Source organism: Hylobates moloch, unplaced genomic scaffold, assembly GCF_009828535.3.
Source record: "Hylobates moloch isolate HMO894 unplaced genomic scaffold, HMol_V3 SCAFFOLD_14, whole genome shotgun sequence".
Lineage (NCBI taxonomy): Eukaryota > Metazoa > Chordata > Mammalia > Primates > Hylobatidae > Hylobates > Hylobates moloch.
The window spans coordinates 70678749-70689490 of NW_026652289.1; the positions used below are offsets into that span (position 1 = coordinate 70678749).

The following is a 10742-nucleotide window of genomic DNA, read 5'->3' on the forward strand; positions in this document are numbered from 1 at the left end:
TGGTGTGCTGCACCCATTAACTCATCGTTTAACATTAGGTATATCTCCTAATGCTATCCCTCCCCCCTCCCCTCACCCAACCAGGAGTTTTTTTTAGAATTTTTTTCCCTAATTACCTCCTACCACATGAAATTTTAACACCACAGATATATCATATATCTGTTTATGTATTGTGACCATTTGGTGGACCATAAACCATTGGAATAGCTAAGATTTTTTTACCCCCACCAAGAACCAATTTTTTTTAGAATGCATGGTTGAGGGCAAAGAAAGCCCAGGATGATCTTGCAGCATGTTGTAAAGGAAAGCAAGGAAGCAGTCAAGCCGAAAGAGGCTCCCAGTGACCAAAATTGGGACAATTTGAGCATTAAAAAGGATAATTATGTAGTTGATTGAAGTACACTGAATGTAGCTACTCAGGAGGCTGAAGTGGGAGTATCGCTTGAGCCTAGGGGTTTAGACCAGCCTGAGCAACATGGCTAGATCTTATCTCTAAGAAAATTAAAAAATTAGCCAGGCATGGTGGCACACACCTATAGTCCTAGTTGCTCAGTGGGCTGATGTTGGAGGATTGCTTGAGCCCAGGAGTTTGAGGCTGCAGTGAACTATGCTAGCATCACTGCATTCCAGCTACTGACAGAGTAAGACCTTGTCTCTAAAACACACACACACACACACACACACACACACACACACACACACAGAATATATATAATAAAAATCCACAAGCTCATAATGAATGAAAACAAGAGCTGGGTGTTGGGCGAGGTAGCTCATGCACCTGTAATCCCAGCACTTTGGAAGGCCGAGGCAGGGGAATCACTTGAGTTCAGGAGTTCGAGACCAGCCCGGGCAACATGGTGAAACCCCATCTCTACAAAAATGCAGAAATGAGCTAGGCATTGTGCTATGTGCCTGTAGTCCCAGCTACTCAGGAAGCTGAGGTTGGAGGATTGCTTGAACCTGGGAGTTTGAGGCTTCAGTGAGCTGTGATCGTACCACTGCACTCTAGCATGGGTGACAGAGCAAGACTCTGTCCCCCCACCACCAAAATTAAGTAAATAAAACAAATTAATACTCATCCACCACTATTGGAGAATATTTTTCACTAACTCTCTACTCTGAAAACCAATTAAAGGGAAATAAACATTCTGCCTTTTCAGTGAGAACTGTAGTTCAGTATAATCAAATAGTCCCATTTGCAGAAGGAAAGCTCTTCTTTACAGAAAATATGCCAGTTGATGGTGGAGAACTAGACATTCCCCAAAGGATCACCCCTAATCAGAAGGGGAAAGCTTCACAATGAGATCTTGTTCGTGCCACATTAACCTAGTTAGTAAACTTAGCCTTACTTATAATGGGACAATGAGACAATATGCCTCCAGTATGATGCAATATACAATACATGGGATCACCTCTTAAAGTATTCTTAGCAAAATTATTTAACATAAATCAGCTAAGTTAGATCAATTTCCAGTTAATAGGAAATACAAGGGATAGTGAAATTAGTTAAATGATTCTGTGTGGAAACCATCAGACAAGTCCAGAATGTGGGACATGACCTTCTGCAAAGACAACTGGCCTGTTCCTTTCCCTTTTCTCTTTTTCTCTTTTTTTTGGGGGATGGAGTCTTGCTTTGTTGCCCAGGCTGGAGTGCAGTGGCATGATCTTGGCTCACTGCAACCTCTGCCTCCCGGGTTCAAGGTTCAAGTGATTCTCCTGCTTCAGCCTCCTGAGTAGCTGAGATTACAGGCGCCCACCACCGTGCCTGGCTAATTTTTGTATTTTTTGTAGAAATGGGGTTTCTCCATATTGGCCAGGCTGGTCTTGAATTCCTGGTCTCAGGTGATCTACCCGCCTTGGCCTCCCAAAGTGCTGGGATTACAGGCATGAGCCACCGTGCCTGACCTTCTTTTCAAAAAGTTACTATGGGCTGGGGATGGTAGCTCATGCGTGTAATCCTAACACTTTGGAAGGCTGAGGTGGGCAGATTGCTTGAGCCCAGGAGTTCAAGATCAGCCTAGGCAGCATGGTAAAAGCCCATCTCTACTAAAATACAAAAAATTAGCCAAGAGTGGTGATATGTGTCTGTAGTCCCAGCTACTCAGGGGGCTGAGGTGTGATGATCGCTTGAGCCAGGAGGTCAAGACTGCAGTGAGCTGTGATCACACCACTGCACTCCAGCCTGGGTGACAGCGAGACTCTGTCTCAAAAAAGTTACTATGAAAAAAGGAGAGGCTGCACTATTCTAGATTAAAAGACACTTCAAAGACATAACAAGATGCAGTGCATGGTTCATGTTTGGATGCTTTTATAAAAGACATTTAGGGGAATAATTGGAAAAATTTGAATATGGACTGGGTATTGAATGATACTAGGCAATAATTTTTAATTTTGTTTAGCTTGTTAATGGTGTTTGGCTATGTTGGAAAAATTTCTTTATATCTTTTCTCTTCTTTTTTTTTTTTTTTTTTTTTTGAGATAGAGTCTCTCTCTGTCACCCGTGGTAGAGTGCAGTGGCACAATCTCTGCTCACTGTGCAACCTCTGCCTCCTGGGTTCAAGTGATTCTCATGCCTCAGCCTCCCAAATAGCTGGGATTACAGTCACGTACTACCACACCCAGCTAATTTTTTTTTTTTTTTTGAGACAGAGTCTTGCTCTGTCGCCCAGGCTGGAGCACAATGATGCGATCTCGGCTCACTGCAACCTCTGCTTCCCAGGTTCAAGCAATTCTCCTGCCTCAGCCTCCTCAATAGCTGGGATTACAGGCATGTGCCACCACACCCGGCTAATTTTTGTATTTTTAGTAGAGATGGGGTTTCACCATGTTGGTCAGGCTGGTCTTGAACTCCTGACCTCGTGATCTGCCTGCCTCGGCCTCCTAAAGTGCTGGGATTACAGGCGTGAGCCACTGTGCCCGGCCTTAATTTTTATATTTTTAGTAGAGACGGGATTTCTCCATGTTGACCAGGCTTGTCTTGAACTCCTGGCCTCAAGTGATCCACCCACCTTGGCTTCCCAACGTGCTGGTTTACAAGCATGAGCCACCACACCCAGCTGGAAAAATTTCTTATATTTTATTATTATTATTGAGACAGAGCTTCACTCTGTTTCCCAGGCTGGAGTGCAGTGGTGCGATCTCAGCTCACTGCAACCTCTGCCTCCCAAGTTCAAGCAATTCTCAAGCCTCAGCCTTCCGAATAGCTGGGATTACAGGCATGTGCCACCATGCTGGCTCATTTTTGTATTTTTAGTAGAGATAGGGTTTTGCTGTGTTGGCCAGGCTGGTCTTGAACTCCTGGCCTCAAGTGATCCACCTGCCTCGACCTCCTAAAGTGTTAGGATTACAGGCATGAGCCACTGCACCCAGCCATTTCTTATATTTTAGAGATGCATTTTGAAGTATTTAGAGGTGACATGTTTCATAATGTCTGTCATTTATTTTAAAACACTTTAGCATGCAGAAATAGATGAAACAAGTATGGCAAAAATGTCAATGTGTTAAATCTAGGAGACGGGTATATGGGCATTGACTGCACCAGTCTTTCAACTACTTTTTAAAAATATATGTTTGAAAATGTTCATAATACAAAGTTTAAAAAATTGAAAATGGTTTGGTTGAAGGGTCCCCAGGAAATGCTACTTCTCAGCCAAGGAAGGGTAAGTTGGCTTTGACTTATGTTGAGAACCTGTGGCTCCTGGATTCTTCCTCATATGTCTTTTTTTCTTCCCTCTCCCTTCACCCTACCTCCTTTCCAGCCCTCTTTGATTCCATGCACAGCAGCCAGGCCTCAGATAACCCATTTTCTCCACCACGTACTCTTCATTCACCTCCCCTGCAACTCCAGCAGCGCTCTGAGAAGCCCCCTTGGTGTAAGTAATCCTTTTGGAACTGCCTAGACAAAAGTCACGAAGACTGGAGTGATTGGTGAATGAGGGGCCTGTTGCATGAGGTCAAAGAAGGTGAGGGTTGAAAGACTAGGAATATCCATTCTGGGAAGCAGTCTCATCTGCCATTTCTAAGATGAAAGAAGAATCTGTTTATTCTCTCTCTTTACCTCTTTACCTCTGTTCTCCATGTTCCTTCTATTTCATCGGAGAGAAGCTTTTCTGCAGTATTAGGAATAATTTTTTTTTTTTTTGAGGGATAGAGTTTCGCCCTTGTTGCCCAGGCACGATCTTGGCTCACTGCAACCTCTGCCTCCCAAGTTCAAGCGATTCTCCTGCCTCAGCCTCCCAAGTAGCTGGGATTACAGGCATGCACCACCACGCCCAGCTAAATTTTGTATTTTTAGTAGAGACGGGGTTTCTCCATATTGGTCAGGCTGGTCTCAAACTCCCAACCTCAGGTGACCCGCCTGCCTCAGAGGAATAATTTTTGATTTGGAGAGAAGTTCTTCCTCAAAGGGCTCTTTGGGGAAGAGAGAATGGAGGCTTCATTCTCCTTTGATCCCTATTTGATCTCTACAGGTTTCTCCGGTAAATATGACTAGCAGACAACCTAGATATTTAGAAAAGCTGGGAGCAGGAGGCCGGGCGTGATGGCTCACGCCTGTAATCCCCGCACTTTGGGAGGCCGAGGCGGGCAGATCACGAGGTCAGGAGATCGAGACCTTCCTGGCTAACACGGTGAAACCCCGTTTCTACTAAAAATACAAAAAATTAGCTTGGTGTGGTGGCGGGCGCCTGTAGTCCCAGCTACTCGGAAGGCTGAGGCAGGAGAGTGGCATGAACCCGGGAGGCAGAGCTTGCAGTGAGCCGAGATGGCGCCACTGCACTCCAGCCTGGGCGACAGAGTGAGACTCCGCCTCAGAAACAAAAAACAAACAAACGAAAAAAGCTGGGAGCAGGAGAGACTAGAATCTGCTACTTATTTCTACATGACTCTTCTCTCTGTTGTCTGTTTTCAGTTTTTAGTTTAAGTTGAGGTGCTGCTTTTTCCCATCTTGTTTATTATCTCTAATCTATCACTAGTTATTTTTGGTAACAGTGTGAGCAGTGGAGCCACACAGAGTTGTTAGAGTGACTATAGAGAGGAGGAGCTACCGGTGGTAATTGGAGGTGGGGATATGGGCCAGAGGCACTGGTGAAGTATCATCCTGCCTCCGGGGAATAACTGAAATCAAATATGCCTTTCATTATTTTATTTGGATAGGACCGAAGTAAAGATTTTTACTTCATTCAGCATTGGATTTAACAGTTGTAGCATTTTACCCTTTTTCTGGCATCCTGTTTGAGGAAGAAACTTTCCTCTCTGACACCAAGAATTCCTCCCCTGAATTTCAGATTATCCTACACTCTTTGTAGGGCCATTGCCCTTTTTACCTGTTTCCTGGAGTGTTTATGATTTCTGTGCCCCTGGAAATCTTACCCTTCTCCCTCTTCTGTTTCTGTTTGACCTGTTTGATTTGCCTGAATCAGACCACTAGCAGGATATTAAGGCTACTTCTTTACTTGGGTAAAGCTCAGCTTACATCTTTTCTTTTTCTTTTTTTCCATCTAGTATCAGATTTTTGACTCAGTATCAGGTGTGTAGCCTCACTGGTAAACATCTTCTTTAGGGTCTGTATGTCTGCGTCAGAAATAGGGTCCATATCTCTCAAAGCCTTGCTGGTTCAAAACCATGATCTTCTCTATTTTTTTTTTTTTTTTTTTTTTTTTTGAGATGGAGTCTTGCTCCGTCGCCCAGGCTGGAATACAGTGGCGCGATCTTGGCTCACTGCAACCTCCACATCCTGGGCTCAAGCGATTCTCCTGCCTCAGCCTCCCTAGTAACTGGGATTACAGGCACATGCCACCACACCTGGCTAGTTTTTGTATTTTTAGTAGAGACGGGGTTTTGCCATGTTGGCCAGTCTGGTTTCGAACTCCTGATCTCAAGTGATCCACCCACCTCGGCCTCCCAAAGTGTTGGGATTACAGGCATGAGCCACTTTTTTTTTTTTTTTTTTTTTTTTAGATGGAGTCTTGCTCTGTCATCCAGGCTGGAGTGCAATGGTGCGATCTCGGCTCACTGCAACCTCCACCGCCTGGGTTCAAGTGATTCTCCTGCCTCAGCCTCCTGAGTAGCTGGGATTACAGGCATGCACCACCACGCCCAGCTAATTTTTTTTTGTATTTTTAGTAGAGAAGGAGTTTCACTATGTTGGTCAGGCTGGTCTCGAACTCCTGACCTTGTGATCTGCCCACCTCAGCCTCCCAAAGTGCTGGGATTACAGGTGTGAGCCACCGCGCCCGGCCCCTCCTTTGATTCTTTACAGAAGAGAGAGAACTAGCATACCTTCAACTTAATGACGGATTGAGCCTTTGTAGGCTCAGGTTTACCAACTTTTCAAGGTTTTCTTCAATGGCAATATGTTCTGATGTTCCCTTTTCCCAGAATCTGTCATTATTGATACTATAGTGCTTTAATATATCATTATAATAATATCAACAAAAATGATATTTACCAAGGGAAAAGTAGGTTAGTCCCTTACTAGAGGTCAATGAAGCAGTAGAGGATGGAGTAGGAATCATCCCACAGTGTAATTGAAGACTCTGAGGTCTTTATTACACTACTGTCAGGATGTAGGAAATCAGTTTTTTAATGTTTTCTGTGTATATAATGTGCACAATCTTGTAACATTGTATGTCCCAGGACTTACAAGTGTCTTAACTCTGGATCCATAGATGTGGTTTCAGGCTAGAGTCTATGAGCTTCAGGAATCACATGTAAAGATTAGTGTGAATATTCTTATATACATTTTTCCTGGAAGATATCTATGACTTAGTACCTCAAAGGGGCCACTGACCCCTAGAAAGGTTAAGAACTGCCGTGTAGAAATTCCATGGCCATCTTCCATTTTTGGGTAAACCATTTTCTTTCTTTTTTTTTTCTGAGATAGAGTCTTGCTTTGTTGCCCAGGCTGGAGTACAGTGGCATGATTTCGGCTCACTGCAACCTCCACCTCTGGGGTTCAAGTGATTCTCCTGCCTCAGCCTCCTGAGTAGCTGGGATTACAGACAGCTGCCACTACGCCTGGCTAATTTTTATATTTTTAGTAGAGACAAGGTTTCGCCATGTTGGCCAGGCTGGTTTAGAGCTCCTGACCTCAAGTGATCTGCCTGCCTCGGCCTCCCAAAGTGCTAGGATTACAGGCGTGAGCCACCGCACCCAGCCAGGTAAACCATTTTCTTTCCTATTGTTCTGATTTACATGGTTTTTCTACATTCTTCTTCCAACTTATCATTTGGGCTATAAATAATGATTACCTCTGCCCCAGAAATACATTGATTGCTTTAAAGAATGATTCTTAACAGAAGGTGTACATCAGATTCAATTGGGAGTGTTCCAACAAAATTATATTGCCTTCTTCCTCCTCCCTCCTCCAAGCTACACCTTTACACTAAACCTATAGAATTAGAATCTCTGGAGTTGAAAACTGGAAATTAGTATTTAAAAAAATGGTTTTCATGATTTTGATTATGAACCACTGGGCTAAAGTATTCATATGCTTCCAAAGTAGGAATGAGAGGACTTGGGAACTTGGAATTGGGATGGGAGTGTATTTGTGAAAGAACCAGATGAAGTGGGTCTTAGCACTCTCTCTTGAAGTCTTAGATGTACCTTATTGTTACTCTCAAAGTATATATTAGGCCAGGGTGACAGTTTCTGAGGTAAGCAAACTTACGAGTCTCTGCTTAACTTAGGAAGAATTCAGACACTCTTCCCTCAAGACATAAGTAGCGTAGGCCAACCGTTCTAGCATTTGAACTATCTGCACAGGGTAGAGCCTACTCTTCCAGCTTCTCTGACTTGATCTCTTGACTTTGCTTTACAGACAGCAGTGGCCCTTCTAGCACTGTGTCCAGTGCTGGTCCTTCTTCCCCTACTACAGTAGATGGTAACTCCCAATTTGGCTTCAGTGATCAACCCTCCCTAAATTCACAAGTGGCTGAAGAACATCAAGGCCTTGGGCTGCTCCAGGAGACCCCTGGGAGTGGAGCACAAGAGCTCTCCATAGAAGGGGAGCAAGAGCTTTTTGAACCAAATCAGTCCCCACAGGTGCCACCTGTGGAAACCAGCCAGCCATACGAGGAGGTGGCTGAGGAGGTCAGCCAGCCATGTCAGGAGGTCCCTGACATCAGCCAGCCATGCCAGGAGGTCCCTGACATCAGCCAGCTATGCCAGGACATTTCTGAGGCCCTCAGCCAGCCATGTCAGGAGGTCCCTGACATCAGCCAGCAATGCCAGGAGAACCATGACAATGGTAACCACACATGCCAGGAGGTCCCTCACATCAGCCAGCCGTGCCAGAAGTCCAGCCAACTGTGCCAGAAAGTCTCTGAGGAAGTTTGCCAGCTATGTCTGGAGAACTCCGAGGAGGTCAGCCAGCCATGCCAGGGGGTCTCTGTGGAGGTTGGCAAGCTGGTCCATAAGTTCCATGTAGGGGTTGGTGGCTTGGTCCAGGAAACCCTTGTAGAAGTTGGCAGCCCAGCTGAAGAGATCCCTGAGGAGGTCATCCAGCCATACCAGGAGTTCTCTGTGGAGGTTGGCAGGCTGGCCCAGGAGCCTTCTGCGATCAATCTGTTATCTCAGGGCATCCCTGAGATTGATAAACCATCCCAAGAGTTCCCTGAGGAGATTGATCTGCAAGCCCAGGAGGTCCCTGAGGAGATAAATTAGAAGTCCTGGGTGGTCCCTGAAGTGATCGATCAGCTGCCTGGAGAGGGTATTCCTCAAGCCCAGCATCCATCTGGTGATCAAAACCCTCAGAGCCAGTCTCTAGCCCATGACCAGCACTCACCCCTTCCACCAGCAACATGTGATTAATTTTCTCATTAGTGGTATCACACTATACCAGCCATTTGAGCCAGCAACCTTTTCTGTTGGCTAACTCACTGGCCAGCTCTCACCAGCGGTGTCTGGGGAAGTAGTTCTCTTGGTATGAAGCATACCTGTGCCAGAGCTGTGCTTGAGGAGGAGCCAGTTTTAGGTTCAAAGAAGCCATTGGCTCCTCACCTAGCCATTAGACTTGAATAGGATTTCCTTGGGGTGGGTTGGTCTGTCATTACCCACCCTTCTCTGAGCATCCTAGGAAATCACAGATTGTTAAAGGAAATGCCGCTTCACGCTGAAGACACCATCTGGGGACAGCAAATGCAAAAGAGGGGACTCTAGGGTCTTCACTTTGCTGGGGAAATATTCACGACTTCTCAAGGTACGCTTAGACCATATGTGCATTCAGGGGACTCTTGTCTTTGCCAGCACTCCTCAGGTGAGCCTGGGATGGCTATCTGAAATGTCTGGAAAATAGATTCCCCTCCCCAAACATCTGACGTGGCCACTAAATCTTTAGACTTGCCTTATAGATCCTTCCATATCATCCCCAAGTGCCCCTTCTGCCTCAGTCCTGTTCCTCTGGGCAATAGCTCTAGGGAAAAGTAGGTATTAGACTGCTGTGCAAAATTCAGAGCAACTACTTAAAATGCTCTAGAGGATTCTTAGCCAGTCTGTGAAAGTGGGCCTCCCTCTGTGGTGGGGCTGTTTGGCTTAGGAGATGCTGTAGTAGTAGAGATAATCAGGTTCTATTTTAAGCAATCAGCAGAGATCAATATTGTACAGATACAAGCAAAGGTTTAATAAATAAATATAAATATATATATACACATACATATATGTGTGTATATATATATATATATATATATATTTCTGTAGTTGTACCAGGGACAGACTGGCCAAAGACCAAACACTCCAGGGTCCCCAAGAAATTTATCCTTGTATCATTGTGTCTGAGGGCCAGATATGATTATGAAGCTTTTTCCAAAGATCCAAGGATGGGAATGGGAGTGGGTAGGAGGGGTAATGCAGTCATTGGAGTCGGGGGCCGGAACATTATGAGTGCTCAATAAATATAAACTAATGAGAATGGTGGTGATGGATGATGGTGATGTCCTTGTGAATTCAAGAATGAATATGGGCTGGGCACGGTGGCTTACACCTGTAATCCTAGCACTTTGGGAGGCCAAGGCGGGCAGATCATTTGAGGTCAGGAGTTGGAGACCAACCTGGCCAACATGGTGAAACCTTTACTAAAAACACAAAAGTTAGCCAGGCATGGTGGTGGACACCTGTAATCCCAGCTATTCGGGAGGCTGAGGCAGGAGAATCACTTGAACCCTGGAGGCGGAGGTTGCAGCGAGCCAAAATCACGCCACTGCACTCCAGCCTGGGCAAGAAAGCAAGACTCTGTCTCAAAAAAAAAAAAAAAAAAAAAGGGAATATGACTGTGAGTCAATTGTGTCTGTAACTGATTAATCTGAATCAGTCAAAAGCCATTATAGTTGAGCAGGAATGGGCTGTAAAAATACAGAGATCAGGCATCCAAAAACAGACTATAAAAATATAGAGATCAGCTGGGCGCGGTGGCTCACGTCTGTAATCCTAGCACTTTGGGAGGCCGAGGTGGGTGGATCATGAGGTCAAGAGATTGAGACTATCGTGGCCAACATGGTGAAACCCCGTCTCTACTAAAAATATAAAAATTAGTTGGGCATAGTGACACATGCCTGTACTCCCAGCTACTCGGGAGGCTGAAGCAGGAGAATTGCTTGAATCCAGGAGGTGGAGGTTACAGCAAGCCAAGATCGCGCCACTGCACTCCAGCCTGGTGACAGAGTGAGACTCTGTCTCCAAAAAAAAAAAAAAAAAAAAAAAAGTAGAGATCAGGCATCCCAAGGTGCCTATAGCAGTTAACCCAC

General features: G+C 45.1%; 1 protein-coding gene across 1 annotated transcript; it reads left to right on the forward strand.

The window, feature by feature from the left end:
• Positions 1 to 3324: 3324 nt before the first annotated feature.
• LOC116481591 (inositol hexakisphosphate and diphosphoinositol-pentakisphosphate kinase 1-like) lies at positions 3325 to 10206 on the forward strand. The gene is made up of 2 exons (XM_032174293.2): positions 3325 to 3875; positions 7823 to 10206. The coding sequence occupies exons 1-2, from the start codon at positions 3776 to 3778 to the stop codon at positions 8665 to 8667; spliced, it is 945 nt and encodes a 314-aa protein (XP_032030184.1). The 5' UTR covers positions 3325 to 3775; the 3' UTR covers positions 8668 to 10206.
• The last annotated feature ends 536 nt before the right edge of the window (positions 10207 to 10742 follow it).